Source organism: Suncus etruscus, chromosome 7, assembly GCF_024139225.1.
Source record: "Suncus etruscus isolate mSunEtr1 chromosome 7, mSunEtr1.pri.cur, whole genome shotgun sequence".
NCBI classification, from domain to species: domain Eukaryota; kingdom Metazoa; phylum Chordata; class Mammalia; order Eulipotyphla; family Soricidae; genus Suncus; species Suncus etruscus.
This window is the reverse complement of record NC_064854.1, coordinates 76,888,795-76,916,702: the sequence shown is the minus strand read 5'-3', so window position 1 is coordinate 76,916,702 and position 27,908 is coordinate 76,888,795. Positions and strand designations below refer to the sequence as shown.

General features: G+C 38.6%; 1 protein-coding gene across 3 annotated transcripts in view; it reads left to right on the top strand.

The window, feature by feature from the left end:
• PHF3 (PHD finger protein 3) overlaps positions 1-27,908 on the top strand; it is a 425,013-nt gene that overhangs the window by 330,743 nt on the left and 66,362 nt on the right. Inside the window, exon 3 of one of the 3 annotated variants that reach the window (XM_049776749.1) lies at positions 4,147-4,415. The exons of the other annotated variants lie outside the window; for them this stretch is intronic. Within the exon in view, the coding sequence (XP_049632706.1) occupies positions 4,147-4,415 (269 nt within the window). The remainder of the gene's footprint in view (positions 1-4,146; positions 4,416-27,908) is intronic. 3 annotated transcript variants of the gene reach the window in all.

Genomic DNA, 27,908 nt, shown 5'->3' with positions numbered 1-27,908 from the left:
TTAAATAAATCTTTCTTTTCTTTCTCTTGCCTTTTTTTTTTGGTTTTTGGGTCACACCTGGCTGCGCTCAGGGGTTCCTCTTGGCTCTAGGCTAAGAAATTGCCCCTGGCAGGCACCGGGGACCAAATGGGTGGGGATTTGAACCACCGTCCTTCTGCATGAAAGGCAAATGCCTTACCTCCATGCTATCTCTCTGGCCCCTCTCTCTTGCTTTCTTTCTCTCTTTCTCTCTTTCTCTCTTTCTCTCTCTCTCTCTCTCTCTCTCTCTCTCTTTCTTTCTTTCTTTCTTTCTTTCTTTCTTTCTTTCTTTCTTTCTTTCTTTCTTTCTTTCTTTCTTTCTTTCTTTCTTTCTTTCTTTCTTTCTTTCTTTCTTTCTCTCTCTCGCTCTCCCTCCCTCCCTCCCTCTTTCTTTCTTTCTTTCTTTCTTTCTTTCTTTCTTTCTTTCTTTCTTTCTTTCTTTCTTTCTTTCTTTCTTTCTTTCTTTCTTTCTTTCTTTCTTTCTTTCTTTCTTTCTTTCTTTCTTTCTTTCTTTTCTTTCTCTCTCTCTCCCTCCCTCCCTCCCTCCCTCCCTCCTTCCCTCCCTCCCTCCCTCCCTCCCTCCCTCCCTCCCTCCCTCCCTCCCTCCCTCCCTCCCTCCCTCCCTCCCTCCTTCCTTCCTTCCTTCCTTCCTTCCTTCCTTCCTTCCTTCCTTCCTTCCTTCCTTCCTTCCTTCCCTCTTTCCCCCCGCCCTCCTTTCTTCCTTATTATGCTTGGTGGTCAAGGTTTATTCCTGTCCTGGTGCACAGGGATCACACTTAGAGGACTGGGTGGATGGAGGGGAGAGCCATAAGAGTGCTGGGGATTGAACCTAGATTGGCTGTTAGCAATGAAAGCACTTTACCTGCTGTACTGTCATTCGTTTCTATTTTGTTATTAGCTTCACGACCATATCACCAAGTGAGTTAATATTTGCAATGACAAATATGTCTATAAACACATCTCCTGTTCAGAATTAAAATTATTTTGTTTTTGATACTGAGCACTTGATTTCTGAAACTGATTTTAAAAATAACTATATTTCAATTAAGTGTTACTTTCAATACAGTCTTTTGTTTGGGGGCCTCACCTGGCTTACTCCTGATTCTGTGCTTAAGGGGTCCCATATAGATTGCCAGGAATTGGCCATGTGCTAGGCAAGTGACCGATCTGCTTTATCTATCACTCCTACCTGACTTTTTGTGAGCTGGTTGTAGAGTAGTACTTTTGACCTCCTTTGGAATTTTCCCCAAAGTTAGTTGGAATGGCTTGTTAAAATCAGTCTTGTTAATTTTGACATTTTTATTAAACACTAATCTTGTTTTAGTTTTTTGTTTTTGGGTCATATCCAGCTGTATTCGAGGGTTACTCCTGGTTCTGTGCTCAGAAATCACTCCTGGCAAGCACCAGGTACCATATGGGATGCCAGGATTTGAACAACTGTCCATTCTGAATCAGCTGTGTGCAAGGCCCTACTGCTGTGCTAACTCTCCGGCCCCTAAACACTAATTTTGTGATGTGACTTACAGAGATTATTTACAGACACCTTGCAGACACCTTGCACATAGCTGACCTGATTTTGACCCCTGAATCCCATCTGGTCTCCTGAGCATTGCTGGGTGTGTCCCCCAAACAAAAATATATTGTTTTACTTGGACTTTAGGCTATCTTTATATACTTGTTGGATGATTTCTAGTCTTACTGGTCTGTTATAAAATTCTCATATAGTGGTAGCTGCTTAGTAAACATTCATTAAATAAATTAAAGACGATTGTTAAAGAAATGTATTCAAGGTTTTTTTTTTTGTTTTGTTTTGTTTTGTTTTTGGGTCACACCTGGCAGGGCTCAGGGGTTACTCCTGACTCTGTGCTCAGAAATCACCCCTGGCAGGAACAGGGGACCATATGGGATGCTGGGATTTGAACCGCTGAGATTCAAACCACTGTCTTTCTGCATGGAAGGCAAATGCCTTACCTCCATGCTATCTCTTCAGCCCAGGTTTTTTTTGTTTTGTTTTGTTTTTTGTTTTGGTTTTTGGATCACACCTAGCAGGGCTCAGGGGTTCCTCCTGGCTCTATGCTCAGAAATTGCTCCTGGCAGGCTCAGGGGACCATATGGGATGCTGGGATTCGAACCACCGGCCTTCTGCATGCAAAGCAAATGCATGCAAGGCAAATGCCTTACCTTCATGCTATCTTTCCGGCCCCATGTATTCAGTCTTTCTCCACATTTGACCATGGAAGCCTTTTTTCTTATTACCATGTTGTGAGTCATATTAGTGTTTCTTTTTATGCAATGCTGAGTTTGAACTGGGGTTGACTGCTTGCAGAGCAAGCACTTTAAAAGCCCTGTACTATCTCTGTACTACTTTTTGTGTATTAGAAAAATAAAAATAATTGTTTCGGAGCCAAACTTAATTTTTGATCAGGGAAATTCTCAGCTATGTTTCTGGGGGGGTTGCTTTGTTGGAGAACTATGCTGGGACTAATTTTGGGTCTTGTGTGTAAAATTGAGTTACAGTAAGCCATTTTCTTTAAAACAAACAGATCAAGACTTTTTGTAGAATAGACACTAATGAAATCACTATCACAATCAAGATTTGGGATGTCTTCCATAACCTCCCTCCCCAAGCATTATTTTTTTTTAATTTTGCAGTTCATTCCTTTTATATTCAAGGCTCCAGTAGGGAAAACATTGATTCATTAGAAAATTATGGAAAGTTCTTTAAGAACCATTAATGTGCCAAATCTAGTAAATCTCTGGAATTTCTTAAAACTTGTATTTGAAAATACTTTGTTTTGTGGTTTTGAGGTAAACATTTAATTTATGTAAACTTTGTTTTGGTAAAACAAGCATAATATAAGGGCCAATTATTAGAGAATAGGCATAAATAAAAGACTTAGCAATTTATAATTCATGTTTACACGCTTAGTTGTATTTTTTTTTTGATAGCACACGACAATTTGGGAAGATTTGAAGATTTGGAGCTAATCATAAATATTTTAAAATTTTGGAACCTAAGATATTTGGCTTAATTTGTGACTTTTTTTTTTTTTTTTTTTTTTTTTTTTTTTTGGTTTTTGGGCCACACCCGGCGATGCTCAGGGGTTACTCCTGGCTGTCTGCTCAGAAATAGCTCCTGGCAGGCACGGGGGACCATATGGGACACCGGGATTTGAACCAACCACCTTTGGTCCTGGATCGGCTGCTTGAAAGGCAAACGCCTCTGTGCTATCTCTCCGGGCCCAATTTGTGACATTTTCTAGTTAATTAAATGTCACTATATTTTTGGGGGAGGGGTGTTGAATTCCACCTACTCCTTAAACATGCTAATTCATATTTTGTCTAAAACTGTTATTGAGAATATTTAAAGTTTTGTTAATTGAGACTTGAGTATAAGATTACTTTTGCTGAGCAAAATTTAATTTGTAGGACCCGTTTAATCAAATACTAGCTTGATATGTTATGGTCCGCACACATTGAAATCTCTTGATTATTTTTGTTGTATCAATGGATTACCTAGAAATCAGTATGTGTGTGTGCGCATTTGTGTGTGTGTGCATGTATGTATTGTGGATACTATAATCCATGCATACAATTTTTTGCATCTTTTAATTAACCCTGCATCCCCACAAAAACTCTTTGTTACATCTTTCTAAAGTAATACAGTGTTTTATGAATAAAAACATTTAGTTTTAATAGGTAAGGCACAATCATTTTTAAGTGACTTAATTTTAGCACTTTTATGTGGAGTTAATTGTAAAAGCAGTGTCTGGTTATTTGTGAGATTATGATTAAAAACGTGGTTTTCAGTTTTTAGCCATGTAATTATTTCAAATGTTGCAACTACATAAATATAAGCATAGTTTCCTCCCCCTAAAAATAATGAATTGGATAAACATTTAATAGGATTTCTGGTAAAATGTTATTCTACATGCATGATGAAGAATGTTAGTAAAGATTTGTTCTACATGTCCAAATGTATATTCTAAAGATGAGGGTTTTTTCTTTTTTAAAACAATTCAGAAATACATTGTGTTCTTAGTTTCAAAACTAGTAAAATAATTTGGTTTTAGGTGATTATCATTTGATAGCTTTATTTCTTATGGTATTTTTTTTGTCTTTCTATAGGGCTGAAAGACACACAGAAGTCTTCATGGATATAGTTGATACATTTAATCATTTAATTCCTACTGAACACTTAGATGATGCCCTATTTCTAGGATCCAACCTGGAGAATGAAGTCTGTGAGGATTTTAGTACAAGTCAAAATGTCTTAGAGGACTCGCTGAAGAACATGCTCAGCGATAAGGATCCTATGCTAGGATCTGCAAGTAACCAGTTCTGTTTGCCTGTTTTGGATAGCAATGATCCCAATTTCCAGATGCCTTGTTCAACAGGTAATTCTTACTTTTTTTTTTAGTCTGCAATTTAAACTAAAATTTTCAGCAGCAATATTTACATATATATTTTTTTGATGAGAGTAGTGAATTTAGGGTTCTTTCCTTTGAATTTAGTTCTTCTTTTCCAGGCATCAGAATTAAAATTTCTTATAAAGAGTATGAGAATATTGTGACTATAATTAGGGTGAGCATATAATTTATTCAGTGTGGAACACTTTTTGAGAATTTTAGAGAATGCCATTTATGATTACATCATGATAAGGAGAATAAATTAGAACTTTCCCTAGCAAATAGGTATTACTTGGCAAATTGGGTCATGATGTCACCTTAGTCCTGCTAGAATCAAGAGAAACTGTATATTTTTATTGGTCCTTCAAATTTAATGCCTGTGTAATACCATTCTATATTTTTCAGTATTCTGTATCGTCTCAGAACTATAGAACAAACTTTAGACGTATATAGTCCAGAGTGATAACATCATCAGGCACTTAATTATTTCAATTATTAGAAATGACTCTGGCCCTAACCAGTTTGCTGTAAAGTACACATTAGATTTAAACTTGTTATGAAAAGTAATATATTATCAAATTTTTTTTAATGTGGTTTGCATGTTTGGAGCAATATTTATCAACATATTATAATTTTGCCTGCTTTACTTTTACCATATTTTTGTTTTTGTTTTTTGTTTGTTTTTCTTTTGTTTTTTAGCCACAGCTGGCTCAGTGGTTCCTCCTGGCTCTTGCACAGAAATTATTCCTGGCAGGCTTGGAGCAAATGGGATGTAGGGAATCAAACCTGGGTCTGTCACATACAAGACAAATGCCCTCCTGCTATAGTATTATTCTTGTCCCTCTTACCCCCTTTTTTGAAGTAGGTATATAAATATTTAAAATTATAAACACATTTGACTTGTGTTTTATATATATATATATTTAATTTATTGAACTCCTTTAGAATCTGTTGTTGAAATAATTGACCAAACTAATTCTCTCTCTTTCTCCTCTCTCTCTCTCTCTCTCTCTCTCTCTCTCTCTCTCTCTCTCTCTCTCTCCCTCTCTCTCTCTCTCTCTCTCTTTCTCTCTCTCTCTGTCTCTGTCTCTCTCTCTCTCTCTGTCTCTCTCTCTCTCGATTTTGGGCCACACTCGGAAGAGCACTGGGCTTTTTCTTGGCTCTTTGCTCAGAAATAATTACTCCTGGCAGACTCTCGGGACCATGTGGGATGATGGGGATTGAATCTTCTTTGGCCATATGCAAGGCAAACATCCTATCTGCTGTATTATCACTCTGCTCCATCAACAAAATTCAATTTTTAACAAACTTATTTACAATATGTAGTATACATAGGTTTTCTTTATAAAGCAAAGAAGTTTGTAAGGTCAAGGAAGTCAGTTTCACATGGAGAAGTATGGGTTTCCCTCACTATTTCCAGTGGTCTGTTTTTCAGTGACTAGACTTCTATAAAATTACATTTTAAGATATAGTTTACTATGTTTCCTATATAATATGTAATATAGGTTTTGACAAGTCACCTTTTGCTCATCTCTAAGTTGTGTGTCTAAAGACCTCAATACTTGGAATTCTAGGAGTCTAGGATTCTTTTCATATTTAATATTGAGATCTTTTGAATTGTTTGCTGTTGTATCTGAATGAAACCACTGTGTTGTGTTATCCCAGAGTTTCACATTGTTTTTGTTGTTGTATTCTAAATGTTTCAAACTTTAAAAAATTGCTCTATGTATGCATTGTTCAAGTTTTTTTACATTGGTTCCTGCATAGGTTAGTTTCGTATAGCTAATTATTGTCAGGCACTTTGGCAGTGCTTGAAGTTTCAGTTTAAATTCAGGAAACAATTACAGAATACATAATGTGATTGTTGCTGGAAACAAGGTAACCTTCAGGATGTTTTAAGGACTCTGGTATTGGAAAGTAAATCATCTTCTAAGACTTAATAATTTCCAGCTCTTTAATATCCTTCCTATCTTTTTTTTAAAAAACATATTGTGTTCTGTTGATATAATGTATTTCCATTAATATAAGATGTTTCAGATTTGTTCACTTTGGGTTTTTTTGCTCATAGAAGACAGATCATTTCTATTGGAGTGTTTAGTTTTTTGAGTTATGGTTATTATGATTCTACATTTTAACACTTAAGTAGGAGGATATTTTAAATTGTGTATATTTTAAAGTTATTTACCTTGTTTCTGTTCATATTCATATGTGAGTGTGTACACTCTTCAAAAATAGATAAAGTAATACGTTGGGAAATTAAAATGATAGGATTCTCCTATTTAGGAGAGTTTTGATTTTGTTGTTATCAGGCAAGAGTATTTATCTTAATTATTTTTCAGTTTCTTTTTTTTTTGGTCTTTGGGCCACACCCGGCAGTGCTCAGGGGTTACTCCTTTCCTGGCTGTCTGCTCAGAAATAGCTCCTGGCAGGTACGGGGGACCATATGGGACACCGGGATTCCAACCAACCACCTTTGGTCCTGGATCGGCTGCTTGCAAGGCAAACGCCGCTGTGCTATCTCTCCGGGCCCCTATTTTTCAGTTTCTTTTGCTCTTTGGGATATTTAATTCAGTTTATGCTTTTTTTTTTCTTTTTCTTTTTGGTATTTGGGCCACACCTGGTGATGCTCAGGGGTTACTCCTGGCTTTGCACTCAGAAATTGCTCCTGACTTGGGGGACCATATGGAATGCTGGGGGATTAAACCTCGATCAGTCCTAGGCTAGCGCTGGCAAAGCAGATGCCTTACCTCTACCACCACCGCCCCAGCTCCCACAGTTTTAAACTCCAGTAAATGGGAAAAACATTATTAGTGAAATGTTTGATTTAGACAATTTAGCCAGTTTACTAATAACATTTTCCCAAGTGATAGTTTGAATAAACTGCATATAAGTATACAACACACACATTTGGGGAAGATTGAAATGGTATTTCATTATTATTATTATTATTATTATTATTATTTTTTTTTTTTTTTTTTGGTTTTTGGGTCACACCCGGCAGTGCTCAGGGGTTATTTCTGGCTCCAGGCTCAGAAACTGCTCCTGGCAGGCACAGGGGACCATATGGGGCGCTGAGATTCGAACCGATGACCTCCTGCATGAAAGGCAAGCGCCTTACCTCCATGCTATCTCTCCGGCCCTGGTATTTCATTATTATGATAGTGTTGGCAAAAACTCATTGTAATAGCGTTTGAAAAATGGCAGTCATTAAGAATTGATTCCGGGGGTCAGAGCTATAGCTCAGTGGTAGGGTATTTGCCTTTCACACCACTGATCAGGACGGACCTCGGTTTAATCCTAGGCATCCCAGATGTTCCCCCAAGCCAGGAGCAATTTCTGAGTGCACAACGAGGAGTAACCCCTGAGTGTCACTGGATGTGGCCCAAAAAAACAAGACAAAACAACAAAAATGAAATGTCTACTTTGTCTAATTTTTTTTTATGGTTTTTGGGTCACACCTGGCAGCGCTCAGGGGTTACTCCTGACTTATGCTCAGAAATCATTCCTGGCAGGCTCGGGGGATCATATGGGATGCCGGGATCCAAACCACCGTCCTTCTGCATGCAAGGCAAACACCCTACCTCCATGCTATCTCTCTGGCCCCTACTTTGTCTAATTTTATACACAAGTGCTTCCCTTTTTATATAGACAGCTGCGATTTTTAAGTATAAATCTTGTATTTATAACCCATTTTTAATGAATTATACAGAAATGTTCAGTGACTATATATGATTTATGTCCTTGAGACCCAAATGACAGACTTTATATATGAAAGATTGTTCTTGAGGTAATGGTTGTAAACAGTGAAACCAACATAGCCTTTCTAGATTACATTGTGGCTTTCAATGTATATATGTGTATATATATAATGTATATATATTGAATTTTGGGCCACACCCAGTGATGCTCAGGGGTTACTCCTGGCTATGAGCTCAGAAATCGCTCCTGGCTTGGGGCACCATATGGGATGCCAGGGATCGAACGATGGTCTATCCTAGGCTTGCGTGGGCAAGGCAAATGCCTTAACTGCTGTGCCACTGCTCCTGCCCCCCCTCAATTTATATTTTAACAAAAATATTCAATAGCATGCTTACTGGGAGTTTATTCATATTATTTGCTTGTGCTTATTTTTTTTCTAACAGGGATATGCAAATTACTTAATTAGATCATGAATGGCATTGATAATATTCGACATCAAGCAAAGTTGTTTAATAAAAATTTTAGCTTGTGTTTCCATATGAATAAAGTATTGTCTAAGATAATTTTTATAGGCTTCTTAGCAGTAGTAAGCTTTACTTCATTTTGGGACACAGATTTAAATTTTCTTAGTCTTGTATTTTAAAACTTATTTATCATCACATAGGATTCATTTGTATCATGTTAGAAAATATTCATTCTTGGGGCCGTAGCAGTGGCGCTAAAGTTAAGGCATCTGCCTTCCCCTTGATCCCAGGCATCCCATATGGTCTCCCAAGCTAGGAGCGATTTCTGAGTGCATAGCCAGGAGTAACCCCTGAGTGTCACCGGGTGTGGCCCAAAAACAAACAAACAAACAAAAAAAGAATAATTCATTTTTTAAATTTTTTTTGTTTTTTTGGGCCTCACCCGTTTGATGATCAGGGGTTACTCCTGCCTAAGCACTCAGAAATTGCCTCTGGCTTGGGGGACCATATGGGACGCAGGGGGATCGAACCGTGGTCCTTCCTTGGCTAGCGCTTGCAAGGCAGACACCTTACCTTTAGCGCCACCTCACCGGCCCCTAATTCATTCTTTTGATAAGAATGACTGGTGTTCCAGTGTATCAGGTTTTGGGCTGGAGTGATAGACAGAGATTAGGGTGCTTGCCTTGCCGGGCTGACTGGGGCTTGATCCCGCACCCTTATCATACCCCAATGTCTGCCAGGAGTAAGTCCCTCCAACACACACACACGCACGCACGCACACATGCGTGCACACCATAATTTTTATGCTTTTGTACTTTTGGATTAAAATTCTTTTGTTTTGTGGGCCATACCGAGTGATGTTCAGGGTTACTACTGGGTATGTGCTCAGAAATCACTCTCGGTTTTGGGGGGTGACCATAGAGATGCTGGGGATCGAACCCAGTCAGTTCTGGGTCAGCTGCGTGCAAGGAAAATGCTCTACCTCAGCTCTGTTGCTCTGGCTTCTAGATTACAATTCTAATCATGAAGTCCCTTGAAGAAAAACAATGGTTTTTCAGTAAATTAAACTTCCAGGTCATTATTAGTCTTCATATTTGTGCACATTTGGAATTAGTAAATTAACTTTATGTGAATTAACTACACACCTGTATGTATTTCTAACCATACATATATATTCATTAGTTATTTGCTCTTTTATTGGTCTTTAACTTATTTATGTTTCTTTCATGGGTAGTATTTTTTTTAATACATTTTAAAATAAAATGTGTTTTGGTGAACTTTGGCATAATTGAATTTGAACAAGAATATATGAATTTGGGGCTGGAGAGATAGCATTTGCTTTTCATGCAAAAGGTCGGTGGTTCGAATCCCGGCATCCCGTATGGTCCCCTGAACCTGCCAGGAGCGATTTCTGAGCATAGAGCCAGGAGTAACCCCTGAGTGCTGCCAGGTGTGACTGAAAAACCAAAACCAAAACAAAAAACAAATGTCCAAGGTTTTGTGTTTTTTGTATTTTTGTTTTTTTTTTTTCCCTCCTGCCCTGGCACAGTAAATATTGGGGTTATTCAAAAAGGAATTCACTTGCGTGTTTTTTTTTTTGTTTGTTTGTTTTTTTTTTGTTGTTGTTGTTGTTTTTTCTTTTTTGTTTGATTGTTTCTTATTTTTTTAATATTTTTTTATCTGTTTTTTGTGGTGCCTATCGATATAACCGGAGTCCTCACTGGATATTTGACACTTCCTTTGGTACTGGTGGAGTGTTTCACCTTCTTGTTCTCATTCACTTCCCAAATTGATGATGAGAACCTCTAGAAGGATTTTACCCATTTTCGGGGTATTAGACCCTTACCCCAGATTATTTACTTTCTCTTTTTCAGGCAAAACCACGTAACTTGAACTAGCTAGCCCTGCCCCCACTTACAGGGGGAAATAAGGGAGGCAGCAAGACCAAACTGATGCAAGACTACTAAGTAGTAGGTTAGATACAGAGGGGACCATATATTCTAACCGCCCTGAGGGTGAGGGAAGAGGAAATGGGAGGTAGGACAAAAACGGAGGGTTAGGGAGGACAATTTGGGGATGGGAAGCCCCCCTGATTTTATGTAAATATGTACCTAAAATATTATTGTCAACAATATGTAAGCCACTATGATCAAAATAAAAATTATATTAAAAAAAAAACAAAAACAAAAAACAAAAAAAAGAATATATTAATTTAATATATATTGTCCTGCATAAGAGAGATGTTGGTTAAGCAAAGTATAAATTGAATATTATAGAAGAGTAACTGATTAGTCTTCAGTTAAAAAATAAAAGCCTAATTTTTATAAGGTGATGATGATGAACCTAAGAAGGTTTTGGTGAATATTTTTAGTAGAGTAAACAGAAGAGAGGCATACTTTGTGGAGTTAGAGATGGAAGAGTAGGATATCAAAATAGTGAGAGATGCTTGGAAGCTTGTCATATTGGCAAAGATTTGACTTCTTTATGAGTGAAGGAGACTGTTCGATTGGCCAGAGACAGATTATGCAAAACTTTCAGGTTCCCTGAAACTAGTATAATGGATTTGCATTGGGGAAATGGGCATTTAGCTTTTATTTATTTATTTGTTTGTTTGTTTATTTATTTATTTGTTTTTGGCCCACACCCGGCGGTGCTCAGGGGTTACTCCTGGCTCAGAAATAGCTCCTGGCAGGCACGGGGGACCATATGTGACACCGGAATTCGAACCAACCACCTTTGGTCCTGGATCAGCTGCTTGCAAGGCAAACGCTGCTGTGCTATCTCTCCGGGCCCGGTATTTAACTTTTGATTGGATATGTGCTTTTTGATTTTTCATTGGGTGTTAGGCATCAAACTTTCATTCTTTTAGATGGTCTTTTATGAAGTCTGGCTCAACATAGTGTATCTGCTTCTTTTTAATATTTGAATCTCATCCAGTTTTACTGGGAGATACTGGCTCTTGTCACTTCTCACCATCCCTAGGGTCAGGTCAGATGAGGGACTTCCTGCATGCAAGACACAGTGCTTTAATTCTTTGAACTATGTTGCTCACCCTTTCATTTTTCTTCAGGAAAAATTAAAAAGTATATACTTATAAATTCTATTTGTAGATTTGATATATTTGAAGTAGGGGCTGAAGAGATAGCGCAGCGGTATGGCATTTGCCTTGCATGACGCCGATCTGGAGAGGGACCCGGTTTGATTCCCGGCATTCAGGGGCGATTTCTGAGTGTAGAGCCAGGAGTGACTACTGAGCGCCGCTGGGTGTGGCCCAAAAACAATCAATAAAGTTTTAAAAAATTACTTGAAGTATAACTTACAAGATTAAGGAAATAGTTCTTGTGATAGAGTTTATGTCTTGCATAGCATAAGGTTTATTGGGTTAGGTTATGTGATACTGGGAATCAAACCTGATATTTCAATATGTCTTATGCCAGCTATTAACATTAATTTGTTTATTAAAATATACTAATAACGATTTATTAAAATAAACTAGTAAGCTGAAATTCAACTTTCTATATGTGTATGAAGCTTTCTTTGTTTTTAATTCTGTGTTTTTTTATTCCTCTCCTTTCCATTTCTCCTCTCCTCTCCTTCCATTCCCCTCCTTTCCCTTCCCTTTTGGTTTTTGGGCCACACCTAGCTCTGCACTCAGGGATCACTTCTGGAAGTTCTAGAGATCACATGGGATGCTAAGATTGAAAAGCTCTGCCTCATGCAAGGCTCACCTTGATCACTCTACTGTCGTCTCAGCCCCAGTTCAGTGATTCTTGCCATCTCGTTTTTAACTTTTTTTCTAGTAACTTTAATATAAAGAATATTTTTCATTAACTATTGCAGTATCATTCATTCTACCAAAAATGAAGACTTCAACTCTTCAAGTCCTATGCTACCAACACAAATACTAAGATTACTTGGCAAATTAAGAAATTTCTTGTGGGCCCGGAGAGATAGCACAGCGGTGTTTGCCTTGCAAGCAGCCGATCCAGGACCAAAGGTGGTTGATTCGAATCCCGTTGTCTCATATGGTCCCCCCGTTCCTGCCAGGAGCTATTTCTGAGCAGACAGCCAGGAAAGGAGTAACCCCTGAGCACCGCCGGGTGTGGCCCAAAAACCAAAAAAAAAAAAAAAAAAAAAAAGAAATTTCTTGTGGCTGAAGATTAGCACAGTGGACAGGGTGTTTGTATTGCATGTGGTCTTTTTTTGTTTTTGTTTTTGTTTTTGGGCCACACCCGGCGGCGCTCAGGGGCTACTCCTGGCTGTCTGCTCAGAAATAGCTCCTGGCAGGCACGGGGGACCACATGGGACACCGGGATTTGAACCAACCACCTTTGGTCCTGGATCGGCTGCTTGCAAGGCAAACACCGCTGTGCTATCTCTCCGGGCCCTGCATGTGGTCTTGACCTGGGTTCAATCCCTGGCATTCCATATGTACCCTGAATACCACTAGGAATGATTTCTCAGGGTAGAGCCAAGAGTAATCACTGATTATTGCTGGGTGTTGTCCCCAAACAAACCAAAACAGAAAAAGAAAACTCTTTGATAGGGAATTCATCTAAGGCTAGGCTTTTTTGTTTTCCTTTTTCTTTTGGGCTACATCTGACTATTCTCAGGACTTATTCTTTTGTTTTTGTTTGTTTGTTTTTGTTTTTGGCTCACACCTGGCAGCACCCAGGAGTCACTCCTGGCTCCGTGCTCATAACTCCCCCCTGGTAGGTTCGGGACCAAATGGGATGCTGGGATTCGGACCAGGGTCTGTCATATGTTGGCCTCAGGCAAGGCAAATGCCTTACCTTACCGCTGTTCTGTTGCTCCAGCCCACAGGACCTATTCTTGACTTTTTGCTCAGGAATTATACCTGGTGAGGACCATATGTGATGTGAGGATCAAATCCAAGTTAGCCAAGAGCAAAGGCACGTATGTTCCACTCTTTATCTCTGGCTCTAAGGGCCAGAGTATTCTAGTTTATATTTTTAGTTTGTATCTTACATAGGTTTTCTCTGATTTATTACTGCTTGTTTCAGTAGACTTGCTTCCTTAGCTTTAAAACTGGTATCATTTAATTTCACTTTTACTTACTTTGTATTTGCTACTATATGTGGATGTTAGGGCCAGAGAGATATTACAGCTGGTGAGACTTTGCTTACACACTCTGACCTCCACATCTTATGTGGTTCCCCAGTACCACCAGGAATAGCAATATAGCACAGTGGACAGGGCATTTGCGTTGCACGTGGTTAACCCAGGTTCGATTTCTGGTATGCCATGTGGTCTTCTGAATATCAGCAAGAAGAATTCCTGAGTATAGAGCCAAGAGTAGGTGTGGCTCAAAACCCATGTGGATGTCAATGTTCCAAGCACTGAACAAAAAGTAATGTGCCAGAATTTGCTCATTAACTTTTAACAAAACTCTTAAGAGGCATACGTAGATATTTTTTATTTGCTACAATTTTGTTTAAAGTCATTGACAAAATATTATAGACTGAGATAACTAATACTATGTGTGGGGGTGGAGTATTGGGCATAACTGTCTGTGCTTAGGGCTTAGTCCTGGGTCTGTGTTCAGCAGTCATTGCTGAGAGTACTAGAAACCATATGTGGTGCAAGGGATTGAAACAAGATTGGCTACATGCTTGGCCTTGATTGCTGGTCTTTTTTTCTCTGTTTGGCCCAGATAAATATTATTTCTGTTTTATAGTCAAACAAACTGGTTTTGAGAGCAATTCAATAATTCCCTATCCAGGGACACCAATGTTGTCTCTGTGGAACTTGGAAAAGGGAAAGGGGGCAGAGGGAATTGATCATTGTGACCGTTCTTTTTGCCCTATGCCAGAATGTTCTCTAACCCAGTGATAATTTGTCAGCATCATAAATCTGTAACAGGCTAGTTTGTTTGCAAATAAAGTAAAATAACAAACTTTTTTTAAGTAAAACAAGTTTATTGGGATATTAAAATGAGGAAAGAAGGTAAATTGAGAGGTAGATTGAGATGTACGCTCAAGGGAGAGAGCACAGGCATCTCCAGAATTGAGTGAACCAGTCCCAGTAAACATTTAAGAGGAAGGAAGAAAGGGAATACAGGTTGCAAGTGCTCCCAGTGACTTATTTTTTTTTGTTAGGCCACACCTGATTGTGCTCAGGGCTTACTCTTGGCTTTAATCTTAGGGATCACTTCTAATAGTTCTTAGGAGACCATCTGGATTGAACTCAGGTCAATTGTGCGCAAGGCAGTATTACTCTACCCACCAAACTATCTCCCTGTCCCCCAAATTACAAACATTTTGGAGTTAGTTTTTGATCATGATTTGTTTATATTCAGAAGTTACTCAAAGGGCTTACTAAACACTTTGATTTTTAATGATAAAAGGAATTTGGGCCCAGAGAGATAGCACAGCGGCCTTTGCCTTGCAAGCAGCCGATCCAGGACCAAAGGTGTCCCATATGGTCCCCCGTGCCTGCCAGGAGCTATTTCTGAGCAGACAGCCAGGAGTAACCCCTGAGCACTGCCGGGTGTGGCCCAAAAACCAAAAACCAAAAACCAAAAAAAAAAAAAAAAGTAATTTGCCATTGGTTTCTTCAATTGCATTAAACTTTTTAAATTAATTGCTTTCAGAAAAATAGAAACTATATTGTTCATACGAGGCAGTAGCATATAATAGATTTTCAACAGACTATTTTTTTAAATGGATTTTTCAAATTTTTCACCATATTTTTTTTCTTCTTCTCTTTCACCATATTTTGTTTCTGGTAGTGAACCATTATGCCAAGTATTCAAAGCATTGGTTTATGTTTGAGCCATATATCTAGCTACTCTTTAGTCCATTGAAAACAGGTTTTTTGAGGTCTCATTTTTCTTTATTATTTTTTTAATTTTAAATGCTTTATTTAAGCACCATGATTGCAGAATTGTTGATAGTTCGGTTTTCATCAAAATTTTTAATTTAGGGGCTGGAGAGATAGCATGGAGGTAGAGCATTTGCTTTGCATGCAGAAGGATGGTGGTTTGAATCTTGGCAGCCCATATGGTCCCCTTAAGCCTTGCCAGGAGAGATTTCTGAGCATAGAGCCAGGAGTAACCCCTGAAGGCAGCTGGGTGTGAATCCCCCCAATTTTTTTTTTTTTTAAATTTAGGACAGAAGAGTATTACATTGGATAGGGTACTTGCTTTATATGTGACTGACCCAGGTTCTAGCCTCATCATCCTGTGTGGACCCTAAGCATCACCAGGTGTGGCCCCAAACCCCCCAGTTTTTCTTTTAATTTATTTTTGTTATTTTTAACTTGCATCTTGGGAAGGTATCAATTATACCAGTGAAAAGCTACACTGACTTCTAGGGAGCCACATGGTGCCTGCAGTTGGTTTGCCCAGCATGTACGACAACCATTCTGCTTTCTCTCCTTAACCATATTTTCAGTACATTTTAGCAAAGAAAAATCAAACATGTGCACATACACAAAAAAGAAAAAAAGAACACGGGTCCAGGTAGTTTGACCTTAGGTACAACTTTGCTACTCTTGGTACTCTGATTTTCTTATAATAGTCATTGTGGAAGAGGAAAGTAAAAAAAAAAAATGCAAAAAAAAGTAAAAAAACATTTACTTTTTGCAGAGTTAAAAAAAAAAGTTATATAGTAGAAACAAGTCAAATCCCCAGGATAATAAAAAATAATATTAAGTAGGAAAGAAATTATATTCAGCTCTATCATGTTATGTGACAGAATAAAATTCTTTTTTTTTTTTTGGTTTTTGGGCCACACCCGGTGACGCTCAGGGGTTACTCCTGGCTATGCGCTCAGAAGTCGCTCCTGGCTTGGGGGGACCATATGGGACGCCGGGGGATCGAACCGAGGTCCGTCCTATGCTAGCGCTTGTAAGGCAGACACCTTACCTGTAGCGCCACCTTCCCGGCCCCAGAATAAAATTCTATAATGAAAAGTTTTTGAATGTACATACTCATTAGTCATATTTATTTTGGTTTTTGGGCCACACCCAGTGATGCTCCTGGCTATGCGTTCAGAAATCGCTCCTTGCTTGGGGAACCATATGGGACACTGGAGATTGAACTGAGGTCTGTTTTGGGTCAGCGCTGGCAAGGGAAACACCCTATTGCTGTGCTATTGCTTCAGCCCCCATTAGTAACATTTTTTGAGTATTTATCAATACTTGTATTTATATACCTGTATGTAATTGTCACTTAGTATTTAATAATGCTATAGTTAATATAAATGATGTTTGTACTTCAATAACTTTGAAATAGAGTTTTAAGATACTAAATTTTTTTTGGTAGATACTCAATTTTTGAGGGCTGAAGCGATAGCACAGTGGATAGGTCATTTGCCCTACATGTGGCTTATCTGGGTTTGATCCTTGGCATCCCAAATGGTCCTTAGAGCCTGCCAGGAGTGATTTTTGATCATAGAGCCAGCAGTAATCCCTGAGAGTCTCTGGGTGTGACCCCAAACCCTCCAACCCCCCCAAAAAATGGAAAAGAAAAAAGACACTTAATTTTTATTTTATTTTTTAATATAATTTTTATTTTGATCATAGTGGCTTACATATTATTGACAATAATATTTTAGGTACATATTTACATAAAATCGGGGGATTCCCATCACCAAATTGTCCTCCCTACACCTCCGTTTTTGTCTTACCTCCCATTTCCTCTTCCCTCACCCCCAGGGCGGCTAGAATATGTGGTCCCCTCTGTATCAAACCTACTACTTAGTAGTCTTGCACCTGTTTGGTCTTGATGCCTCCCTTATTTCCCCCTCTAACTGGAGGCAGGACTAGCTAGTTCAAGTTGCGTGGTTTTGCCTGAAAAAGAGAAAAGTAATAAACTGGGATAAGAGTCTAATACCCTGAAAATGGGTGGAATCCTTCTAGAGGCTCTTATCATCGATTTGGGAGATGAAGGAGAAAAAGAAGGTGAAACACTCCACCAGTACCAAAAGAAGAAGACACTTAATTTTTAAAAGTGTTATTTGTCATTATGATATAGTCATATTTGTCATTATGATATAGTCTATTATGTCTGGTTCTTAGTTATTTTTATTATTATTATTATTATTGGGAAGGGTGTAATACCAGGGGTCTCAAACTCAATTTATCTGCAGGCCGCAGGAGGCAAAGTCGGGGTAATCCTTGAGTGCAAAGTCAGTAGTAAGCCTTGAACATTGGGGGGTGTGACCCAAACAACTAAAACAAAACAAAACAGAAAAAGATTCCTCTAAGGCAGGGCCACAAAATGTATGGAGGGCCATTTGCGGCTGGGAGGGTGCAAGTTTGAGACCCATGGGATGTGGGTCAAATAGCCTTACTTAGGGATCATTCCTGGCTCTATATTCAAGAATCCCTCTTGGTTTTATGCAGTCAACTGCCTTAATCACTATCTTATCACTGGCCCCAAGTTATTTGTATTCTAGAATTTTTTTTGTTTTGTATTTTGGGTCACACCCAGCAGTGCTCAAGGGTTGGTTAATCCTGGTTCTATGCTCAGAAATAGCTCCTGGCAGGCTCGAGGGACCATATGATATGCCAGATTCGAATCATCATCCTTCTGCATGCAAGGCAAATTGCTTTACCTTTCTGCTATCTCTCCGACCCCGTATTCTAGAATTTTTGATGTTTTCTGTTTGGATTTTTGGGTAACAGGTGGCTGTGCTCAGACCTAACTTTGTTCAGAGTTTACTTCTAGTGGGACTGGAGGGTTTGGCTGTGTTAAGGCAAGAATCTTGTACCCCTGCACTATCTCTTTGGATTCTTTACACTTGATTTTAAAAGTCTGTATAGTTGGAGAAAAGTAACTCAATCAAGATACATCATTTCAAATAGAGGGTATTCAGTATATTCTCTTACTTAATATGTCATATCCTCTAGTGTAGGTTTTTGTTTCCATCTGTACAAAGGTATATTGTATCTTACAGATTCCTGGCATCTTCAGTGTGTGTGTTCTTTTAAGCCAATTAGTTGTCACCTTTGGAAAAAATATGCCAGTTCAGCTTAAAAAAAATCCTTGCGGGGCTTGGGAGATAGCATGGAGATAGGACATTTGCCTTGCATGCAGGAGGATGGTGGTTCGAATTCCGGCATCCCATATGGTCCCCCACCCCGAGCCTGCCAGGAGCGATTTCTGAGCATAGAGCCAGGAGTAACCCCTGAGCGCTGCCGGGTGTGACCCCCCCCCCCCAAAATAAAATCTTTGCTACATTTTTATTTATTTATTTATTTATTTATTTATTTTTTGTGGTTTTTGGGTCACACCCAGCAGTGCTCAGGGGCCACTCCTGGCTCCATGCTCAGAAATTGCTCCCGGCAGGCACGGGGGACCATATGGGACGCCGGGATTCGAACCGATGACCTTCTGCATGAAAGGCAAACGCCTTACCTCCATGCTATCTCTCCGGCCCCGCTACATTTTTAATTTGGAAAAAAATTAAAGTGTTCACATAAGAGTTTTTGTTTTTATTATTGTTGAGGTGAGTGAATTCAACCACACTGGCAATGTTTAAGGGCATTTTATTCTTGGCCTGGGCAGGATTATGCAGTTTGTGATGATTGAAACAGGGTTGTCTGTGAGGCAAGCACTTTATCTTCTGTCCTATTCTCTAGCCCCCTCCCCCTAAAAGTTTTATAGGTGCCACATATTTTTGGTCAGAGTCAAATAATGCTACTCTGCTGATAGTCCAAATATACAGGCTGATTGTTAATTGCTTGGGCCTTGTATTTTGGTGCTTGGTACCATCAGGGGCTACAGTTACTGTACTAGTTACTAGTTGGGACTAGGTGCTGCTTGGATGCAAACTCACATTTACTAGGTGTGTGCTTCATATTTTGGAGCTATAGTCCCACTATATAAAGTTTATTTATGACCTGCTGTATCAGTGTGAGATGTTGAATACAAATAAATTTTTGTGGTCAACTCTTTCATCTTATGGAATACTTTTACTCTTCTCAGGATCTTAGATTTTGTGCAATAAATTTTGACTTACTTGAATCTAACAAGGAAACTACTGTAGCATAAAAGTAGTGTTAGTTTGATTTAAGTATTGGTAAAATTTGATTTTTTTTTTTTTTTTTTTTTTTAGTTTGTGGTCCACACCTGGTGGCACTCGGGTTACTCCTGACTCTGTCCTCAAAAATTACTCCTAGTGGGCTAGTGGGACCACATGGTATGCGGGAGATTGAATCCAAGCAGGCTGTTGCAAGGAAAATCCCTACCTGTTGTGCTCTCACTCTGACCCAAATGAGATTTTTTGTTTGTTTTGTTTTTGTTTTTGGGTGGCGCTCAGAAGTTACTCCTTAAAGGCTCTTGGGACCATAATGGATCATACCCAAGCTGGCTGCATTCAAGGCAAATGTGCAAATAACCACTGCACTATTGACTTCTTTTTTAATTATGAGAATATACATAATACTTTTCTTCTTGGGCTTTTGGCTATGTATGCATTTTTATTAGCTATATAAACTTCTTTAAGAAACTGCTTGCCTAGTATATATGTATATATACTTAAAGTTTCAAGAAAGGAGTGAAGTATGAATGTTGAAATGGTGAGTTATTTTATTTAGAATCTAAGTACCTTATTGGCAGTGTTTTTTCATTTTTCCTAAAGTCTTTTGCCAGATGTTTGACAAACCTTGACTTTTAAACTAGAAGACATAAAATTGGTGAAATCCTAGTAAATTGTGTATATTATTCATTTATGGTTCATTCCATACAAAAATATATACCATTTTAACTTTATACTAGTTTTTACAGTTTCATTTTTTATTTAAAAATGTGTATGTGGGCCCGGAGAGATAGCACAGCGGCGTTTGCCTTGCAAGCAGCCGATCCAGGATCAAAGGTGGTTGGTTCGAATCTCGGTGTCCCACATGGTCCCCCGTGCCTGCCAGGAGCTATTTCTGAGCAGACAGCCAGGAGTAACCCCTGAGCACCGCCGGGTGTGGCCCCCCCCCAAAAAAAAACCAAAAAAAAAATGTGTATGTATGTGTGTATGTACGCTTGGTTTGGGGGATCACAAATAGTGGTGCTTAGGGATCACTCCTATCTGCACTCATCAAATGCGAAGGGTTGAGTTTGCTTCTGCCATGTATAAGACAAGTGCCTTACCTCTTGTACTACTTTTTCAAGCCAACTGTATATCTTAAATACCACTTTACATCGTTTGGAAAAAATGTAAATCCTATTTAAATCACATTACTTAGGGGGTTGGCCCACACTAGTGGTTTACTCTCGAAGATGTTCAGGGACCGTATGCAGTGTTGGGGCTCAAATCAGTATCATCCACATGCAAGACAACCACATGAATCTGTACTAACTCAACTATGTTCAACTACATGTTTCATCTGCTTTTATCTTGAGCTTTTCTTTTCTTCTAAAAATTTTAATTTTGTATTTTCAAATTTAAAAACTCAATGAAACAAAGAATAGTGTAGTATGAAATATTCATCATGGTACAGATGATAAACTGATGATACTGCTGTTTCACTATATTTTGCTGTATTATCAGTTTATCAAATCTTCCATCTATTTAGTTTTACCTAATGTCTCTAAAAATTAAACACTAAAAGATTTTTTCCTAAAATTGAGTGTCTTGTCCATAATGAAATTTGGCATCTCTCTCTTTCTCTCTCTCTCTCTCTCTCTCTCTCTCTCTCTCTCTCTCTCTCTCTCTCTCTCTCTCTCTCTCTCTCTCTCTCCTCTCTCTCTCCTCTCTCTCTCCCCCTTACAGTGTTCTTGACACTTACACCATTGCATTTCTTCATGCAGTTATTTTAAATACCACATACATATTTTTCTTTTTATGCACGTGTGAGAACATTAGAGTTCTATTTCTTAGTAAATTTGAATTATATAATATATAGCTTAGTCAGCATATTTTATGTTCATCAGACTTGTTTTATTTTTTGGAGGGGCCACAGTAAATGTTTTGGAGCTTCTAATTGGCTCTTCAGGGAACATTTCCAGTGGTATTTGAGGGATGTGATGCTGCATCAACAACATGCAAGGCACATGCCTTAGCCTCTACTAGCTCTCTGGCTCCTCTTCAAATGATTTAAAAGAAAGTACACTTTTAATGCACACTTGCCAACTTCATCTTCATTCTTTTCCTGTTACTTCTTTTCAATCCTTGCTGTCCTCCTTTTTTTTTTTTTTTTTTGGTTTTTGGGCCACACCCAGCGGTGCTCAGGGGTTACTCCTGGCTGTCTGCTCAGAAATAGCTCCTGGCAGGCACGGGGGGGGGGGGGGGGGGGGGGAACACCATATGGGACACTGGGATTCGAACCAACCACCTTTGGTCTTGGATCGGCTGCTTGCAAGGCAAACGCCACTGTGCTATCTCTCCGGGCCCTGCTGTCCTCTTTTTTACTCAAATAGAGTATTTGTTTGACTTTAAAAAATTTAAGTAGTTAAATTTTTTTTACATATAAGTAATTCTATGAGTATTTGTCTTTATCTTTGACGTACTTGATTTAGAGTAGTTTCCTTATGATCCGTCCCTGTTATTCCTAATGACAGGAGTTCTTTTTGTCTCAGTAATATCCCATTTATTCTGTTTTATGTTTTTATGTCTTTTTTCTTTGTTGGACATGCTATTTCTATACTTTGGCTAATATGAATGTTGTTGCAGTAATCATGGAGATTGCACCCTATCTTTTTAGTATACTGTTCATTTATTTAGGGTTTATACCCAGAAGTAGGAAAAACTTGTTCATATATTATGTAATTTATTTATTTATTTATTTATTTATTTATTTATTTATTTATTTATTTATTTATTTATTTGGTTTTTAGGTCATACCCGGCAGTGCTCAGGGCTTACTCCTGGCTCTATGCTCAAAAATTGCAGGCTTGGGGACTATATGGGATGCCGGGATTCTAACCGCAGCCTGTCCTGGGTCAGCTGCATACAGGCAAACGCCCTACCACTGTGCTATCTCTCCGGCCCATATAAATTATTTTTTAAACTGTTTTGGAGAGTTTTCATATTCTTTTTATACTGATAGAATGAAGTTTCATTTAGCAGTGCATAAGAGTTCACTTTTCTCCATATCCTTGTCAAAACCAGTGATCTTTTGTCTTTATTTTTATTTATTTATTTTTGTTTTTGTGGGCCACACCTATTTGATTCTCAGGGGTTACTCCTGGCTATCAGCTCAGAAATCGCTTCTGGCTTGGGGGAATCATATGGGACAGTGGAGGATCGAACCACGGTCTGTTCTAGGCTAGCGCTTGCAAAGCCAGATGCCTTATCTCTAGCGCCACTGCTCCAGCCCCGATTTTTATATTTTATTTTATTTTATTTATTTTATTTTTATTATTATTTTTTTTTTTTTTGGTTTTTGGGCCACACCCTGTGACACTCAGGGGTTACTCCTGGCTATGCGCTCAGAAGTTGCTCCTGGCTTCTTGGGGGACCATATGGGACGCCGGGGAATCGAACCGCGGTCCTTCCTAGGCTAGCGCAGGCAAGGCAGGCACCTTACCTCCAGCGCCACCGCCCGGCCCCGATTTTTATATTTTAATAGTCCAGTCATAGCAGTGTAGGAAGTTAAGGGTTCTTGGAGTAGTAATGTTTGGCCAAGTAGTGTGGGCTTATATTGGGGATCCAGCCCAGGGGAGGGCCTTGCACTTCCCTGAGCCATATCTCTGATCTCTCTCTTGTCTCTGTAAGTGATGAACTGTTCTAACACTTCTAATAGGACCTCAGTGTTGTTTGGATCTATATTTTCTTGATGACTGGTATTATTTTTCCAAGTATACAGACTTTTAATAGGTCATAAGCATACATGAATTAACATTAATTTTTTATGCACTTGTCTTAATTTAAAAATTATTTTGCTCTTGAGTTTTGCAAATTCTTTATATGTTTTAACTGTTAACCACTGGTTTCCTCCCATTTGGTAGTTTGCGTTTTATTTCTGATCTTGATGATGATTTTATTTGTTGCAATAAGCCTTTTGTACTTTTTTTTTGGCCTTTGTTGTCAATAATACCACCAAGGCCAAACAGCTTATGGCATATATCTTTGATCTTATACCTTACTTTCAAATCTTTAATGCATTTAGAGTTGATTTTTATATTTAGTATTATATATGGGTGCATTCATTGAATTTTTGCATGACTTATACCAATTATTGGGAAGATCACTCTGTATATTTTGTAAATTTGTGAATAATTTACCATGCATAGGCTTTGATTTGTTTTGGCTTTTTAATTAGTTTACTTATTTTTGAGTTTTTGGACCACACCCACTAATGCTCAGGGGTTACTCCTGGCTCTACACTCAAATTGCTCCTGACAGACTAGTGGGACCATATGGGATGCTGGAGATTGAACCCAGGTTGACTGAGTGCAAGGCAAATTGCTGTACTATTGCTCTGGTCCTTTTTATTCATTTTTATATCAATATTATACTGTTTATTCACTGTCACTTTGAAATACTACTTTAAATCAGGAAGTGTTGTACCTTCAAATTTGTGTTTCTCAAGATTATTTTGACTACTTGTAGTTCTGTACATCTATATTAGGATTGTTTTATTTTTGTGGCAAATACTTTTAGAATTTTGATTGAATCTAGAGATACCTATGGGGGAAAATAGATATTTTGATAGTTTGTTTATTCTAATTACAGAGAACAAAAATCTTTAAGGATATTTACTTTTATTTTTGTCTTCAGTTCCTGTTGTCAGTGTCTTCTAGTTTTCAGTGTTGATGGCTTTTTCTTTCTTTCTTTTTTTTTTAATTTAATAAATTCAAGAAAGCCCAAAGGCCTCCCTAAGGCCTACCCGCCCACCCACCAGATAGCAAGGACCCTCCCGCCTTCGCTTCCAGGATGACTCTCCATGCCTTTTTCTGTTTTAAATTATTCCCACTTATTTTATTAGTTTGTTACAACTGTAAGTGGTAGACTCTATATTTTATCTCTTTCCTTTAAGTTAGATTTTATGAGTAGTTGTGATTAAAGAAGCTTTAGTTTCTGTATTACATTCTCAAAAGTTCTATGCATGGCATATTTCTGAGTGAGGAGTTTTTTGGTGGTGGTTTGCTTCATTTTGGGATGGATCCTTCTGTGCTTTCTAAACTTACTTTCTTTTTTGGGGGGTCATACCCAGGAGCACTCAGGGGCTACTCTGAGCATACTTTCTATGCTCAGAAATTGCCCCCTGCAGGCTCAGGGAACCATATGAGATGCTGGGATTCAAACTACCATTCTTCTGCATGCATACTGCTGTGCTATCTCTCTGGCCCTGCTTTCTATTTCTAAGCTTTCTAAACATTCTGCAAACACTTATTTGATAAAGTGGAAATACTCTGTTCCTTTGCTTCCTAATTGGTGGGGGGGGGGCGGCTCACACCGGATGGTGCTCAGGGGTTACTTGTGGTTCTGAACTGAGGAATCACTGTTGGCAAGCTCAGGGGACCTTATGGGATGACAGGGATTGAACTCTGGTCCATCAGTGTCAGTGTGCAAGACAAACACCCTACTGATGTGCTGTTGTTCCGACCCCTAAATGTTCAAACTTTTAAAGTGTGATCTTCCCTTTACCATTGTTCACAATTTTTTACACATTGCCATAACTTGCCATCTTAAAGGCAAAACTAAATTTACTTCATATTGCTACAACACAAAGACAAGTGGAATTATCAAAATGTAGATCAGTAAGGATCAGTCTGAAATAATTATTCTTTTTCTCCATGGTGTTACTAAAGTTAGTATAGACTTTTTATAGAACTGCCTATTTTTCATGAAATGTGGAAAGCTTTTCTGTGAAAAATTTATCAGTTCTTCTCCAAAATAAGTTGTTTTTGGGCAAAATTAAAAGTATTTTTGTAGGGGACTGGAGAGATAGCATGGAGGTAGGGCATTTGTCTTGCATACAGAAGGACAGTGGTTCGAATCACAGCATCCCATATGGTTCTCCAGGCTTGCCAGGAGCTATTTCTGAGAGTAGAGCCAGGAATATAACTCCTGAGTGCTGCCAGGTGTGACCACCACCCCCCAAAACAAAAAAAAATTTTTTGTACATAAAATAGATGACTTGAGAATACATTATACATAAATAGAACATAAAGATTGAGTAATTTAACGGTATAGATAACTGAAGAAAAATTTTAATTGGCACAAAATGGGCAGTAAAGTTACTACACAAAAAAATTAATGTAGGGCTGGAGAATTTTTTAACCAGCACAACTTGACAAGTAGGAGATAGACCCAGATTAGACCTCCATGTCTCTTAAGTAGGAGCCCCCTTAGCCCCGTATTAGGTATGTTTACCAAATCTAAAAATTTATAAAAATTCAAGAATAAACTATATCAGGGCCGGAGAGGTAGCATGAAGGTAGTGTATTTGCCTTGCATGCAGAAGGACGGTGGTTCAAATCCCGGCATCCCATATGGTCCCCTACTCTGCCAGGAGCAATTTCTGAGCATAGAGCCAGGATTAATCCGTGAGCGCTGCTGGGTGTGACCCCCCCCAAAAAAAAAAAAAAAAGAATAAACTATATCAAGATCTGAGCAATAGGCAATGCTAAAGAAAGACAAACAACTCTGTATATGTATAATGTGTTTTTTTTTTTTTTTTTTTTTGTGTGTGTGTGTGTGTGTGTGTGTGTGTGTGTGTGTGTGTGTGTGTGTGTGTTTCTGTCTGTCTGAAGTATTTAGATTAAATTTTTTGCTATGCTGGATACTGGGTAGTGCCGGTGAATCATGCAGAGTCATGATCCAGCCCTGGGGCTCCCACATGTAAATCCTGTCTCAGTCTTTTTAATCTTTCCAGCTTTGGTGTTTGTTGTTTTTATTATTACAGTATTTTGTGCAACACCCAGCAGTGCTCAGGTTTACTCCTGGCTCTGCTTTAAGCAACCACTCCTGGCAGTTCTTGGGGAACCATATGAGCCAACCATGTGCAAGAGAAGCAGCCTACTTTCTATTTTTTCAGCTCCAAATTTTCCCAACTCTGAAGTTTATACTTTAAGTAACTTAAAGTTCTGTTTTTTGTCCTCTCCTTGTCTCTCATCTCTTCCCTTCCTATTCATTTTCCTTCCTGCCCCTGCCATATGGGAACTATATTTGCTGTGCTGGAGGTAGGAGGGGAGCTCTGATACTAAGAGTTAAAACCCAGGGCTTTCAGCAAGCAATGTGCACATTTTACCATTTATATCTTTCTCCTAATCTGTCCCCCCTCCCAACTAAGTAGTGTCAATAAATTAATTGTTAATTGTTACTGAGTGTTTATTATCATTTATACTCTTTTTTTATTGAAAGCCATATATATATTCAAATAGGTATATTTTATAGGAAAGTAAATGTATTTGCCTTCTTTGATCCACTGGTAAACATATTTTGAAGCTTATTATAAGTAAAGAAAGAGAAAATAATGATACTTATATATCTGAAGTGATCTTTTTTGGACTTTATGTTTAACATACAAAATTATGGTATATCATTCTGTAGCTTTATTTTTACAGTGAATGTATAAATCGTCTATCCTGGAAAAATCTCACTATAGAATGAACAAATAGAGAATTGTGTGGTATGGCCAGAGTGGGTAGGGGACGCTGTGTGGTCCCTCAACTACGACCCTGTGTAACCCCAAAACAAAAAAAATAAAATAGATTGTGGGGGTTTGATTGATAGCACAGTGGTTAGGGTATTTGCTTTGCACGCAGTAGATCCGGGTTCAATCCTAGCATTTCATAAGGTCCCATGAGCCTGCCAGAAGTAAGTCCTGAGTGCTGCAGAATGTGGCCCTCTCCCCAAAAAACCAAAAAATAAATTGTGGGGCTAGAGCAATATTAAAGTAGGCAGGTTGTTTGCCCTGCACGTGACAGAACTGGGCTTGATTCCCAGCATCCCATATGCGCTCCTGCACTTAACAGTATTCCCAAGTGCAGAGTTAAGAGAATCACTGGATGTGGCCCCCTTCTCCCAAACAAAAATAAAACAAAAAGATTGTACCATCTTATTAGGTGCCAATTAATTAGAATTAATAATCAATTAGAAGAAAGAGTTATGAATATACCTCTAGGAGAATTTATTTATGTTCTTTTAAATGCAAGCCCTAAAATTTAGACATCTTGCATGATTGTTGTGGCACTGCAGAATGAATTGTTTGGTCTGACTGGGGTAGGGTGTTTACTTTGCACGCGGCTGACCTAGAACAGACCTCGATTCAATTTCCGGGGTCCTATTTGGTCTCCCAAGCCAGGAGCGATTTCTCAGCACGGAGCCAGGAGTAACCCTGAGCATCACTTGGTGTGGGCCAAAAACCAAAAAAAAGAAAGAGAAAAGAAAACAATAACTTCTAGTCAGAA